This window comes from Nannospalax galili, unplaced genomic scaffold (genome assembly GCF_000622305.1).
Source record: "Nannospalax galili isolate Female #2095 unplaced genomic scaffold, S.galili_v1.0 scaffold485, whole genome shotgun sequence".
NCBI classification, from domain to species: Eukaryota; Metazoa; Chordata; class Mammalia; order Rodentia; family Spalacidae; genus Nannospalax; species Nannospalax galili.
This window is the reverse complement of record NW_008354534.1, coordinates 2484375-2500316: the sequence shown is the minus strand read 5'-3', so window position 1 is coordinate 2500316 and position 15942 is coordinate 2484375. Positions and strand designations below refer to the sequence as shown.

Here is a 15942-nt window from a genome sequence, read left to right as displayed (position 1 = left end):
GGGCCCTGGGCAAGCACTCTGCACGCTCCTTAGAAAGTCCTATAGAATGTTGTTTCCTCCTCCCATTCCATTATGACAAAGCCACTGTGCTACCCTAGGCCCAAGGGAAGAAGTGTCCAGACTTAAGTGTGCCTCCGACTGACCAGGAACTTGGCATCTTGAAGCACAGGGCAGGCTATCTACCTCTAGAGCAAAATTGGAGGAGGACTGCCAAGTCAGTTCACTTTCCAAATAGCCAACTTTACTTCCCCACCTGAGTCAAAGCAGCCCTTCCACCTATTCAGAGGTACAAGACAGGCATGTAATGTGGGGGAGTTGATCCCCGGAGTACAACTATATGCCTGTCATTTTCATGTATTCCTAGGCTGTTCTAAGCATTGGACATAGACTTGGCCTTAGATTCACTATTTAAATAAATGTTTTCTCCTTCTAGTAGGAAATAAAGGTTATTTACAAACCCAGGTATTTTAAGAATTGTCCCATGCAAGATAATCCACTGTTTAAAAACCTACACCCATCTGAGTCAGAACTGAGTTTAGGATACCACCCCGCCCCCTTTTTCCCCCTGAGGAAAGTTAAACCCAATAAATAATTGTTAGGTTAACTCCTGTCAATCTATCTCATTTAACGAATTATAAGTAATGAAGGGCCTTGGCAGATGTCTGAATGGGTAAGAGCACACAAGGACCTGAGGTCGACTCCCCAGCATCAATGTAAAAAGGCTGAGCATGATGACATGTTCCTGTAACTGTGGTATTGGAAGGGAAAAGACAGGTGGACCTGGATTCACTAGTCAGACAATCTTCAGGTTCATGAAAGACCCTGTCTAAAGAAAGTAAGGAGGAGAGCCATAAAGGAAGACATTACAGGCAATGTCCTCCTCTGGCCTCTGCGCACACACACACACACACACACACACACACACACACACACACATACACCACGCCATACACACACATAGACAGATACATACACGCACACAGACTCACACACACAGACACATGCACAGACACATAGACACACCACACCATACACACACACAGACACAGAACACCCCACACACACACTCACACACTCAGACACACACACAGACACACAGACACATCACCCCCCACACACACAGACACATAGACACACCATACCCTCCTGACACACGCACACACTCAGACACAGACACACACACAGACACATCACCCCCCCCCCACAGACACACAGACACATTACCCCCCACACACAGCCTGCACACACATGCCAAAAAAGTGATATTGTGTTCACTATAAAATTTGCAAACCATAGAAATGTATTAAGAAAACAAAATTTTCCTGTCACAAGGAACTTCCACTGTTCAACTATTTATTCATATAAATGCACATAAATGCCACATTCTATATTCCAATTTTAAATGTGATTTATTTTCTTTTAGTATCTGATCACCTTTTGATCTGATTTTTCAAAGGTTTTAATATCCTGTCTTGTGGAAGTTTATTTACTTCATAATTATTTTCCTATTTCTAAGTATTTTTGGCTCTTCTTTTCCTTTCTATAAATAAAATTGCAAGTCACTGACTGGTTTGGGCTAGAATCTGCTGAAAAGATTATTGGGTTGTTGCACCCAATTATAAGTTTTGTTTTGACACTCACAGGCAATATTTTATCTATAATAGTGCAAACGCTAATTTTTTAAAAACATATTTCAATTAAATCTCTAGTACTTCTTTGCTTTTATGTGGATTCTAAGAATAGCACATAATTTAAACGTTCACATAAATATGAAAATGAGGTTAGACTACAATTAGGTGTATGCTATAAAGTTACTTAATAATAACAAATTATTTGTTTTCAGTAAGAGATGTAAGTAGCAGCTGGTCTATCAGCAGGGGACTATGATGTTCAGGATGATTACAAGTTCAAGGTAGCCTGGGCTATAGAGTGAGACCATGTCTCACAATGCATGTGTATGAGTGCACCCGTGTCGTGCAATGCTGCGGAGGTCAGAAGGGGGCTTCGGATTCCCCTAGAACTGGAGTTAAGGACGGTTTGTAGCTGCCATGTGGGTGCTGGGAATCAAACCCGGGTCCTCTGCAAGAGCAGTCAGTGCTCTTAACGGCTGAGCCATCTCTCCAGCCCCCAATATTTTTTTTTAAAAGCAAAGAGGGCTGGGGGTACAGTTCAGTGGGAGAATGCTTGGCTAATATGCCTGACGTCCTGGCCTCTATGCCCAGTATGGGAAGAAAGTAAAGGATGGGAGGGGAGAGAAAGAGATAGACAGAGACAGAGAGAGGAGAGAGACAGAGACAGAGAGGAGAGAGCGAGAGAGAGAGAGAGAGAGAGAGAGAGAGAGAGAGAGAGATTGAATGAGAATATTGTTATTCTGGTTTTTATTTCTCTGGCTGATTGGAGTTTTTAAGACAGGGTCTCATTGTCTAGCTCAAGCTGGCCTGAAATTTGCAGCAATCCGCTTGCCTCAACCTCCTGGATGCTGGGATTACAGGAGTAAACCACCATGGCCAGTAGGAAATAACCCACTTTCAATGTGAGTGTCTAACATTCATTCAGTAAGGTCTCACACATGGAGTTCACAGGGCCACAGGAAAAGGGTTAGTTAAGACATGCGTGAACGTGAAACCTGGAAACTTCACTTCCTCAGAGGCAGTAGTGCCTGCTAGGGCTGCCACATACACACAGAGTGCTGATGGAGAACAGCATATTTGGTTTGGTGACTGTCATGGCTGAGTAACACATCATCACTCAGACTTCAGTGCTGTCCATCAAGGTGGCCAGGGAGGGGCTGACTCCCCTTACTCACACACCAGATTTCATAATGGATAATTTAGACTCCCATGTGCTGCTGCCATCCTTTAGGCTGAGTAGGTTAATCAGAGCATCCTCAGTTTGGGAATGACTATAAAGATTCTCCGTGTATGTCCCTGTAAAAGAGCAAACAGCATGGACAGAGGCAGCATTATCGAAATAAGATGCAACTGTTCACACGAAAAGCTAGTGAAGGAGGAACAAATGAGTCGTGAGCCAGAAGCAAGCAGAGAGGGTTATCCCTCTTCCTGGTACATTTCATTTGCATCTGTGTAGCTGGTTAAGTAACTGCAGTGGAACACTGAACTCACTGGACCCACAGCTCTGTGAATCAGCAGCTTTCCAAATTTTCTGTTTTCTGTGTTCTGTGGCAGTTGATTCAATAGTTCAAAGTAAAGACCCAAGGACAAATGATGTTTTGCAATTGCTGAAAGTCAATTATACTGAGGCAATAGATTGGCCACATTCTACTACAGAACAGATAAGGATAAATGAAAGAGTGAAAGGAGGGGAGGGAGGGAGGGAGGAGAGAAACAGAGAAGGGTCAAGAAAGGAAGGGGGAAGGAGGGAGAGAGGGAGGAAGGGAGGGAGGGAAGAGAGGGGGAACGGAAGGAAAGGAAGGAAGGGAGAGGAGGGAGGAAGGAAAAACAGACAGGCAGTTTCTTTAGATAAAGAAACATTTCCATTTATTCCCTCAAATATATTTGTTTACTTATTCCCTCAAATATGAAGGAAAAACTTTAGACAAAAGAATGCTTCAATTTATCCTTCTTCAATACACTATAAACAAGGAACAAAGAAAATGCAATGGATTTAGGGCTCCGTTTACCTGAGGGTATGAGGAGATTAATAAATATTTTATCCTGAGAGAAACATCCAAACTCTACCTCCATTTAAGAAGTTAATTTATGCTCTCTGAGTCATCATACAAGTTCAGCAGCACAGAATATCACAGCAGGCATAGAACAACAGATCTTGAACCCTGCTGTGTTTGCTCAAGAAGGCAAGTTAAGCTGTTTCTAACAGGAAACACAACACGTGGTAGGCTATTAAACAGGAATCATCTTGCCATATTGCACAGCCCTGAATGCATCAACTGCTGTTCCAAACAGGATTAGAGATGTGGTTTGTTTTAACTATGGCTTTGAGAAAAATGTTTATGCCTCCTCAGAATTCTTAGGCTGTTATTAACTAACACACAGCCAAGCAGGTCAGAACACCTAAGAAAGTGTCAAGAAAAGGTCTTTGGCAAATTCCAGAGTTCCATGAATGAGGCAGAAAATGAAGGGACAAGGTGCTAGTGTCCGGACAGGAAACCCACACAATTTCCTGATCAGACTTTCAAGGTCATGATAAAAGGATTAATCAACTACACAGTGGGCCTGGAGAGATGGTTCGGTGGCTAAGAGCACTTGCTGCTCTCACAGAGGACCTGGGTTTGGTTCCTGGCACCTATATGGCAGCTCACAACCTCCTGTAGCTCTGGGGTATCCTATGCGATCTTCTGGTCACATGGACCTTGATCACATGGACCTCTTTTCCTAGATTTCAAGGACAGTCATTCCACTGGAGAAACTACTTCAACTTCCACCAGGAAGAATGGGTTTGTGAGGCTGGAAAGATGAACCAGCAGTTAAGAGCCCTGGCTGCTCTTTCAGAGGACCTGGATTCAGTTCCCATCACTCACATGGCAGCTCACAACCATCTGTAACTCCAGTTCCAGGGGGGATCTGATGCCCTCTTCTCTCTCCATGGGCATTATATGCATGTGATACACCTACATACATGCAGGGCAAATGCTCATATATATAATAAATATTTTTAAAAGAATGAGTTTATGATGATGGAAGGGGTCAGACTTGAATTGCTCTAATAATCTATGGTGTCACCTCCATATCAGGTAAAAGTGTTCAATGTTCTTTGCATGCAACAACAGCTATTGATATCCTGATGTTTCATCAAGGGATAAAATTTATAAAGCTAAGAATTAACTTGGAGGTACTAAGCAATTATAGGCAAAGACAAACAAAATGATTTTTTTTACCCCTCAAACTCTTGTTCTAAAAAATTGGTATCATAATCTAGAAGAAGAGACATTTTGGAATACCCTCAATATTAAAATCTTGAAAACCATACCTTAGAGGCAACGATCTTTAATGTTTCTACAAACAAGAAGGACAGTCAAATTGGACATTTTTAGTCATAGATCAGCCAAGAGATTAAAATAAGCATGTTTACATAGACATAACTATTTAAAATATTTTTAGAGAAAACAGTTGGAGATGCTGCCAAGGCACATTCCAACAGAAACAGTACAAATGCAGACAGCGTATGGTCCAGTGCAGGTGCTCAGGACCTCATCTGAAAAGGGAGTCAAAGACACTGGGACTGGGGTGCTTCCTTTCACCCACAGAACAAAAAACATCTGGGTTTGCAAATTACTCATTATAATCACGCCCAGGTTGGCAAAATCGATGGGTTATATTAGAGGCGACCGAAAGACATCTCTCCAAACAATGGACCCTGACCATCTTTGCTATGTTAGGGTGTTAAATCCAGTCGCTATTTCTAATTCTGTGGAGGAGGTGTAGTCCTTGAATGCAAGAGTGACTAAAAAACTATGGGGGGGTCACCACATATCTGCTGGGCTCTTTTGCTATTTCTGAATTATTTGTTAGGTTTAGGTCAGGACCACCAATCTGAAAACAAGGTCCCAAACCACCAGAACCTCCCATATGCACGTGCCCTAGATCTGCTTGGAGCATCAGGGACTAAATCAAATACTTGTTGGAGCTCTATAGATTGTAACCTCCTGATGCTGTTGAAGCCACAGTACTTTGTAGTGGCTTTTCCCCTTTCACAGATGTGGACGGGCACTCAGCACTCTGCTGAGACACTGTGAGTCCCTCACTAACAGACTCCATGGGGCCAAGACCCAATCCTTTCCCTGCCTCCAGCCTCCAGATCAGAGAAGCCTTATTCTCTGAAACCTCGCCCATCTCCAGAAAGATATAAGAAGAGACCTCACTTCTGCCATGTGGGATCTGATACCTCTCTTCAGAGACCCTGCCTCAGTGTTCATCGCTGTTTCTGGGGCCTGAGATCTCCTCAGAGCCTGACTCTTGCCTCTCTGCCTATGGCATTACTAACTTTTCTAATCAACTTCTTTCTCTCCAATAGTCCATCCCAGGGTCCATCCAACCTACCCACCCCCAATCCAAAACCTTTTAAATACCTTCTCTATTTTAGTAGGAAAAAAAGACCATACAGAGGCATGCTGAGAATGGAAGGTAGAGCCATTCCTTGTTAAATAAATCTTTGGAAGATGATCCTCCAAGTGTCTGCCATCTGCAGGAGAAGGGGTAAGAACTGGGCAAGCAGCTCAGGGAGCTGGCTTGACTCGGCTTTCCATGACAGTAACATGTTCCCCTTTGTGGGATGGGTGATGAGTCGATAAACGATGACAGAAGGAATGAATACAATGAGGTAAGTGCTATGGAGAATCACAGAGCTGGGAAGTGTCCTTCTTACCGACTTGTGGTGATTTGTTTGGACTTCGTTTTAAATTATGTGAATGATAGAACCTCCAGTTCTTAAGGAATCTTCTACAACAGAAATGCTTTTGTGTATGGATCAGTGGATCTGTGATGGCTGAATGCCAGGAAACTGAAGTTGGTCCATTTTTGAGCACTGGATTTTTAAATGTCTTTACAATTTTTTTTTTCAAATGTGGGCAATTAAGAAAGCATGTCCTATCAAAGACATGGAACTTTCCAAACAATTTGGGATTCTGACCATGTATTTACTCTGGAAGCTGATGCTATCCTCAAATACTTTAACTTTTAATGAAGTGTTCAGTCCTCGTGTGACGGCATTGAAGTGTAGTCAAACATCGCCACAAGCCAAGTCACACACTAGCATGTCTCGCCTTGTTTAAATATCTCAGATATATTTGAGTAATTGTGTAATGATTTCTAGGCCTCTGGTTGTCCATATGGTCTGAACAGACTGCCTTTTGTTCAACAGTTGTGCACTATATCAATGAGGAGGAACCGAATCATCCCTGCTCCGACGTGGAAGCCTCAAGATGCTGCTCCAATTTCACGGTGGTGCTGTATCTTCACTCTTGAAATGAAACTAACTCACATCTGGTCTCCAGAAAGTGCTGTGCCTTCCAGAAGACTTGCTTATGTTCATGAAATGCATGAGAATAATGCAGCAGGCGCAGCATGACGTTTTTTATACCATAACTGTCCTCAGGACATAAGGGCATGCCCAGAGGACAACACAGCAAAGCCATCTCTGTAATGCTATAGCATCTTTCTGTACGGAGAACATTCTAGGTGGTGGAACGAGCTCATCTCAGAAACATAATGAAGACCAGTGAAAGGGTCTGGCCATTGGCAGGAACTGTTCTCTGGGTATTATGGGTAGAGACAAGGACAGTAGCTAGATGGCTAGATTGGTAATTAATTAAACCTATGGGGGTTTCAGAGATTCCAGTTTGGGGTCCGGAATTTAAGATTGGCCACTAGGCCTTACTAATTGGTTGTGTTTACCATCTCCCTGGGAGATTATCCTAGAATGCTGTGTTTCACACACACACACACACACACACACACACACACACATATAAATTTGTCAGTTCTAAGGAAAATGCTTGGGCATAGATTCACTCCTCAAGCTCTGGTCATAGGAGGGCTCTTTGGTGGAATTAAGGTAATGAGGGGAGGAAGTGGACACAGTCTAAGGGTCTCTATGTTCCTGCTTGACTTTGAGGTTGTGAAACTGTAGGAGGAAAACCATTTCACTGGTCATGAACAGTGTCAGATGCACAACACCATGAAAACATGCATGACTGAGTTCTGGAATGATTGGGATGGGACAGAAAAGAGGTTACCTTTTGAGCCTGAGGGAGCTGAAACACAGGGAAAGAAACAAACAAAAAGAAAAAAAAAACAGAATCGTTATATAGGAAGTCAACTGTAAACCTTCGTTGTGCTGCCGCGAGAAACTACGAAGACTAAAAACTGGAGGAAAATGAATAAAATCAAATTCATCCCGTCACTGTCCAAATTAAAGCTACAGCCCTGATTGTTCAATGCGCCATCTAAATTTGTGGTGTCAATAGGCATTCTGTGGCTTTTGTAGCAGGTTATCTGGGAATCTTCATGACCAAAGCACTTTGGAAAGCTCCTGCGAAGTTGGGCCTGAAGTTCTGTCCAGAGGACCAAAGGCCCAGCTCCATGACCTAGCTATTTCCCCCCATCAACCCCCCACCGCCAGCACTCTCACCTGGGGAACCTGGTGGCATTCTGGGTTTTCAGGACTGGGGGGGTGGGGAAGGAGGAGGAGGAGGAGGAGGAGGAGGAGGAGGAGCTGTGGACCTCAAGTGGGTGCTGAGAAATATTCTACAGTGTACAGGCTAGCCCCTGTACACACGATAGCACAGGGGATTCCCACAACAAAGGATTATCCAGCTTGTATCTCAGTAACATGGAGATAGTAACACCCTACTATCCATAAAAATAAGATTGCCAGAAAAATGTTGTGTTTTTAAAGGCAGTTTTCCTCGCTTTGAAGCACATTAGCTATTCCCTTTATTCGTGGTTAAGGAAGCATACACACAGATTTGAAGATCTAAAATAAAGCTGATATACTCAGCACAATGAAAGAACAATCAATCCGTAAAAGAAGACATAACCACTTCCCAATGGTATAAGCACAGAACTTAAGTTAATAGGTATACAGTCAAAGAGGAACACTCGTGAGACTGCTCGTCTAGTTTTCTATGTTGAAATTCTAAGTTATGGTTTCATACCACCACATTGTGACTGCCATTTTCTGTGCTATGTTTGAAAAGCACTTTTCTAATCTAGCATGAGATTACCACTATCCTTGTATTCAATGCCCACTCTAGGAACTAGACACCAAGGAGTCTTAGCTTTCCAACGCAAAGACTGACATCTTTCGAGTGTGAACTTGCCACCAGCCACTATGTTTAACTCTTTTATCTGCATTTCCCATCAAATTGTAGCAATCCAGTACTAGGTACCTCCAAAGTATAGATAAAATGGAATGGAATTTAGAGGTGGTATGTTTTGGGTCCCATTAATCATAAATTGTAGCTGTGGGTTACACTGACTTAACCCACAATCAATAAAAACCTCTAACACCGGAGAATTATGCCTATAGAGCCCCATTATACTGGATAGCTTCAGTTGTCAACTTGACACAGCTGGGTGAAGAAGTCTCAACTGCAGGAATTGCCTCCATTGGACGGCCCTGTGGTTCATATCTGTGGGGCATTTTCTTGACTGTTGAGTGATATCGGAGGGTCCAGCCCACTGTGGGTGGTGCCATCCTGGGCAAGTGGGCCTGTGTTGTATAAAAAAGCAGGCTGAGTACTAGCCAGTGGAGCAAGCCAGTAAGCAGCATTCTTCTGTGGTCTGTGTTCCAGGTTCTTGTTTTGAGTTCCTGCCTTGGCCTCCCTTGATGATGGGTTGTGCCGTAAGCCAAATAAACCCTTTCCTCTCCAAGTTGGTTTTGGTCAGTGTTTTTATCACAGCAATTGAAAGCAGACCTGGACACCTGCTGTCTCTCTAGACCAAATCCAGAAGTTCTAGAAGATGCAAGACAACTGACCAGGACACCCTACTGGGGTACCATTTAGCTCTTTCCCTTTCTCTTTCTTTCACTTTGGGAAGAAGGTTAAGATCAGTATTCCCATAAAACTGTCGTAAGCCTGGTCCCTGTGGGTGGAGCCCAGAGAAGGGGGTAAGGCCAACCCAAATAAAGAACGTGACTTGATGTGGCGCGATGTCCCCAAATTGAAAATGGGAATGCCACAGAAAGCGGATCAGGACCCCCAACACTCCATTCCCAATTCTTCTCCCAAACCGCTCTCCCTGTCTAAGAAGATAGCACAGGCGTGTTTTTCTGATTCCTTCTTCTTCATTGGGGCTCTAATTACGAGCAAAGGAAATGCATACATTCCTTCAGAGCTTCCCAAGAAAAGGAGATTTATTAAGAGGGGCCAGTAAGGCGGCTCAGTGGGTAAAGGTGCTCTGACAACCTGAGCGTGATCCACTTGGTAGAAGAACAAAAACGACTTCAAACAGCTTCCACTAGTTGTCTTCTAACCCCCCCCACACACACAGTGTGGTATGGTTCTCCCTTCCCGCAGGTACAATATAAAATAAATATTGAGTATCTTTTCATACAATGAAAAGAAACCTTGGACATAGGAACACTGTGGAATGAAAGCATTTGTGTCTTTAGCATATGAAATGTACAGGGGCCACTGTGAGAATTATAGATAAATACCACAGACAGCAAAGCCCCACACAGGCTGCTGGGTTTCCTAAGGGCCCTGACAGGGTAGCTGCTCCTTCTTTCTCCTTTTGTTAAGTTTCACCTTGGTTAGACAGGAAACAAGGCTCAGAAAGAGGCACTCACTTAAGCACATGAAAAGAAATGCTGGGAAGGAAAATAAGAGACCAGGCCTTTGTGGTGATGTCCTCAGTTTAAGACTGGCCTCAAACTCTCCACAAAACATGTACTTTCCTCAAGAAATAACTCATGAGACCTAAAAGCAGGTTTCCTATTGGAGCATTGAACTACCGTAAATTACAGCTTACAATGCCCTAAGCAGGTGGGTCCTCGAGGAGGAGCTTCTGAATAGAACATAACAAATTTAGATCAGATCATCTGTAGTCATAATGCTACTGCTTGGGAGTCATCATTCAGTCAGTGCTCATGAGTGACACACAGAGCCTGGAACTGGGAGCCAGATCAGCAGGACACTGGACCCACTTGTCCTGTCACTGGAGTCCCAAGGCACGTACTGTCTGACCTTTGACCAGTGTGCACTTCTGTAAAAAAGGAAGACTAGTGGATAGTTAGAAAATGAACCAGGTCTTGGCTGGCCCAATAGGTTTGACTCAAGGACATCTGGACTTCCTAGCTAAGCACTGTCTGCAGGCAGTGTTAAGAAGGACTCTGAAATTATGTCTGGATTTCACTGGAAAGAATATTTTAGCCTATCAGCAATATATACTGTGGGTAAGAGTCAGGGAGGGGCAAAACACATCCTTGAACAAGATAACTTAAGATCTTATTTCATTTTTCTTTGCAGTAATTGCTAGATAATGTTTCATCTCTCTCTGTATATGGCTAGGACTCCTCCAGGAGAGAAGTTAGCCAGCTTTATCTAGCAACCTGGTTATACCTAGTCCATGTATTTGACATTCACACAACTGTGACTGGCACCCTCCATAGAAGGTATGCATATATATATATACACTAGATAAACCCAGGGCTGATACCAGGGTAAGGAAACTTGGAAAACTGCCTTTAAGCTGTACTCTTCCCCACTACATGTTGATAAACCAAGTTGATGGCTTTCAAGAGAAGAAAAAACATCACTTCTAGGACAGACATGAGCCTTTCAGGCTCTTGCATACCACTTGCATATCTGTGCACATGTGCTGTCATCTCACTGCCCACAAATGTGTGTTATACGAGCCCCAAAGCACCTCTTCCTCATGCGACCCTCAGAGAGACGTCCCTTTATTTCTTCACTGCTGAGGCTCTTCCTTCTGAGTCTGCTGTGGGCCTGTACATGTCTAGGATAATCTGGATACAGAAGAGATTTAATGTAACCCATCCTATTGGAACCCAGAAAGACTCAGGTTGTATCTATCAGGAGAGGGAGACGAGGATGGAGATACAGTGACAGCAGTAAGAGTGAAGGGTCTGTTTATAGAACACTCTCTAGGGATCATCTGCTTGGCTAAATACCAGCTGTATCTGACCACAAATGGGTCAGATATTAATATCATTTTCCATTTACAGATTAGGAAGCATACAATAGTTAGGGTGGTCCAGCACCTCCTCAAGGTCACTGGTCCAATTACATTTCTGTGGCTGTGATAAAATTCTCTGACCACAAGCAGCTTAAAGGAGGAAAGGGTTTATTTTAGCTTACAGGTTATAGTCCATCTCTGAGGGAAGTCAGGAACTCAAACAGGAACTTGAAGCAGAAAACAGAGGAACACTGCTTGCTGGTTCACTCACGTTCAGGCTTAGTTACCTTTCTCTTTTTTATTATTTTTATTTTATGTCTATGAGTGTATTGCCTGCATGTATGTGAGTTCACCCATGTCCTGCAATGCTGCAGAGGTCAGAAGAGGGCTTCAGATTCCCCTGGAACTGGAGGAGTTAAGGATGGTTCGTAGCCGCCATGTGGGTGCTGGGAATCGACCCGGGTCCTCTATGAGAGCAGTCAGTGCTCTTAATGGCTGAGCCATCTCTCCAGCCCCTTAGTTAGCTTTCTTAGATGCTCTGGAAGAAGCACATGTCCAGGGAATGGTGCTGCCCACAGTGGACTGGAACCTTCTAACCTATGTCAATTAGAAATGAAGACAATCCCACAGGCCTGTGTGATGTGAGCAGTCCCTGAAATGAGACTCCCTTCTCCCTTTAGGCTGTGCCAAGTTGACGGTTAAAGCTAACTGTGACAGTCAACCAAGCCAGGAAATGTTCGAATTCCAAGTCAAGTCTCCCCGTCTCCCCACCACACCCACTCGGATCTACCCACAGTGCTGTCTCTCCTGCAGAACAAACAGAACCAGATTGAAGCCAAGACGCTGAAGACTTGTGCACTTCACAGGCCATTTAACAGGAGCATATCCACACGAGTAAAGGGGAACTGAGGCCTTTTCTACTCCTTAGGGAAGGGTCTCTATGGGGCCCACTGTGCTTCTCAGTACATAGCTCTGTCTCTGATGCACCATGGGTATTACCGCATCCTCTGCTGTCACTGACACTCAGCCCTGCTCTTTCTTCACCCTCCCCCTGCGCCTGGGAAATACCCACTTCTCCAGTTGTTATGTGCCAATTTCTTCCCAACTGAAAGATTTCCTCCAGGAGGGAAGAGGGAAGTTCATGAGACTCAGGAAGCAAACAACTCAAAAGTCTCAGTTCCCAAAATAAACAAGATTCTCAAGGCCCTTCCCCAAGGATATAGAAGAGACTGCTGGGGAGAGGAGATGCCTCTCTGACCTGTCAGGTTGCTTACAAATCATGCAGAGAGACCTAGGGCTGCGGGTGTTGGGAGCATGCTGCGCTGTGTCTTTGGTGAAGTGGCTTCCTTTCAGACACCCATGCTCCTGGAGCTCCAATAGACTCATTAGTTCATCAAGTTGGAATTTGGTGAAAGAGTAACATCGGCCTGTCCTTGGTTCCTTATCTTGGATGAGCAGATGTTTATTCTCATCTCCCTAGGAAAAGTGACACAACACCAGTCATTCTGGCTCAAAGAAACCTGCGTTACCTCCCACGTCCTACCCTTCCATCATGCCTTCCAATGTCATATGCTGTCCATTCATGGGATAGCTACTGCCACTTGCAGTAACTACCATTCTGCCTTTTGTTTTGGGCAACAGAATCCTAACTTTCAGGCACATTTGGTGACCCTAGTAGAGACAGGTGTGACTAAGTGAATTCAGCTGGTGTCAGCGAGGCACACTTTTGTGTAGACTTTCCAAATAGCTTCCTTAGAAAAACATACTCGTCCTGCTCCCAGGAAAAAAGATGTATGTGATGGCTACAGACTCTCTTGAGGATAGTAGCTGAGGTGGTTTAAATAAGAATGTCCCCCACAGGCTCCAAGTATTTGGACATTTGTTCCCAGTTGGTGATGCTGTTTTGGGAGGTCTTAGAAGGTGTGGCCATGCTGGAGGAAGCACGTCACTGGGGATGGGCTTAGGGAGTTCTTAATCCTGACCAGATCTCCAGTAACACTCTGCTTCCTGTACCTGCTTGAAGATGTGAGAGCTTAGCTTCAGGCCCTCCTCCAGTCACTTCTGCAGCCATGCCTCCCCACCACGAGGGACTCTTGAGCCCTTTTGGAACCATAAGTTCAAATAAACTCTTCCTTTTATAAGTTCCCTTGGTCATGGCGTTTCTATCACAGCAACAGAAGAGTGGCTAATGCAGTAGTTACGTGCTAGGATGCTATGGGCAGCAGCAGTGATGTGATAATCACAGCTATGACATGCGAACCACTATTCGAAGTCCCTTGTAACTAACTGAAAACTCAGAGCAACCTTATTAGGGAAGCTGTTTCATCACCCCAATTTTTCAGATGATGAAATTATAGGGTCACATAGAAAGCAGCAAAAACTGGATCTGAGGCCCGTGAGGAGGCAATGGAGTGATAGACATTAGAGCTGGTAAAGAGCTGGATCGGGGTGCTGCTGGGGGATGGTCTGTCCCAGGTAGGTGTGAGACTGGAGATGAAGCACTGGGCACCAGAGTAAGAGGAGGTATCAGGAGTGCTTCACGGGCAAGGTTTTATTTTTTGTTATTATTGCTGTTGTTTAATGGTACTACTGTTTACTGAAAGTTTTTTTAATGGCACAACTGAAAAGTTGATGACTATGGGAAAAGCATATTTGATGGAAATACCTGGAATTCAGTTTTGTCTCTCCTGGGCTTGTAGGCGGAGGAGGAGGGGAGGTAGTTGGATAAGGAGTTCAAGCCCAGGGAGGACCTTAGTGACTGTGGACAGGTGGATGAGGTCCCCTGAGGAGTGCGTGCTGGCAGAGGAATGGTGGACTTCAAGGACTATCTACGAGTTGAGGTCTGGAGGAGCAGGAGGGGAGGCAGAAGGGCCTCCCCGTACAGGCCAAGTCCTGAGATGATGATAAACAAGGTATTTCTAAATGAGACCTTTCTGAACTGAGGAGACAGGAGGGCTTTGTTTCAGCTCTCCTCATTGACTCTGTTTCCACTTCACACAGAGCCCCTGAGGGGGGGCTGTAGGGACATAGGGACATCTATCCCTCTGTTTCAATGAAGCTCCATAGTTACACAGCCTCTCTTTCAAAAATAAAAACGCCCGTTAAAGATCTATTGATCAAAACAACACATTTCATTATGCAGTATGTAAAGATGGAGAAGGAAACAAGGCATCTTCCTGCCAACTGTGTTTTAAAAAGAGCCTGGCCTACATATGCTGATTCCATTTGCAAAACTGGCCCTTTGCCTAAGGTCTTATGAATGAGCAATAACTCCCAGCTTGCTGCAAAGCTTCCGTGTGTTCAGTTCTTTCCCTGTGTGGATGCAGGCATTTATACTTGTCCACTCCTTCTTATCAGGTAGTGTGTATAAAGAACTCAGCTTTTCTGCAAAGCAGAGGAAGGTCTGTGGATTGGTTCAGACTCCAAACCAGCGCCAAGGAAAGGACACTCTTTAAAGAGCTAAGATTGGTATTGGTAGTTCTGCCCACCTACAACCATTTTTGTCACTCTACGCCAAGCCACCATTGCTGCTTAGCTGGGCTCCTCAGTTGCAGTCTGACCTCCAAATCCCGGCCCCTAATTCTCCACTTTGCATCCAGAATGATTACAAAGCATAAGCCTGGCATTTGCCAGCCCATTGTTCGGGCCTCATCAGTGACACATCAGGTCTTTATGTGACACTTTCTTCTGACTGGCCAGTGCCTCTCCACATCCCATGTCAAGTCTCAAACCCCCTCACTGAGCCACATTCATCATTCAGATCTAAGCTCTGATGGTCCCTCTTCTTACAAGGTACCCCTCTCTACTTGAGTGTCTTTCTATGCCATGCTTTCTCAGCTTGCATGCTCTTGCAATGCACACAGTACATTCTGAAATCCCTCTGTCCCCTTGCTTACCTGCTTTTTACTTCTCCACCTAAGAATTCAGGACCCATCCAGGGCCCAGAGCTATCTTACTCACTCTAGAACTCTAGGGGGAAGATCAGGGCTGGGCAAGAATTCAGCACACATTTATCAGAGGGCAGAGAGGGAAAAGGAAAGGAAGAAAAAAGACCAGAAAAGAAATAAAAAGAGAACGAAGAGAGGAAAAAATGAGCAGGAGGAGGAAGGAATGGAAAGGAAAAGGAAGGGGAGGAGAAGGAAGAAGGATGTAGGAGGAACAGAGAGGATGTAAAAGGGAGAGAGGAAGGAATTAAAGAAGGAAACGGTAGGGAGAAGAGGAAGTGAGGAAGAAGGCAGAAGGACAGAAGGGAGTTGAGAAGGAGGAGGGAGGGAAGGAGGAAGGAAGGAAGGAAGGAAGGAAGGAAGGAAGGAAGGAGAGAGGA

The 15942-nt window shown here is 44.4% G+C and overlaps 1 protein-coding gene across 4 annotated transcripts in view; it reads right to left on the bottom strand.

The window, feature by feature from the left end:
* The window catches only part of Cacna2d3 (calcium voltage-gated channel auxiliary subunit alpha2delta 3), a 918594-nt gene that overhangs the window by 243533 nt on the left and 659119 nt on the right, over positions 1-15942 (bottom strand). For 3 of the 4 annotated variants that reach the window (XR_003846886.1, XM_008851835.2, XM_029555393.1), the window contains one exon: positions 7712-7729. The exons of the other annotated variant lie outside the window; for it this stretch is intronic. Coding sequence is in view for 2 of the 3 variants with exons in the window: in XM_008851835.2 (XP_008850057.1) it covers positions 7712-7729 (18 nt within the window). In the remaining variant the exon portion in view is untranslated. The remainder of the gene's footprint in view (positions 1-7711; positions 7730-15942) is intronic. 4 annotated transcript variants of the gene reach the window in all.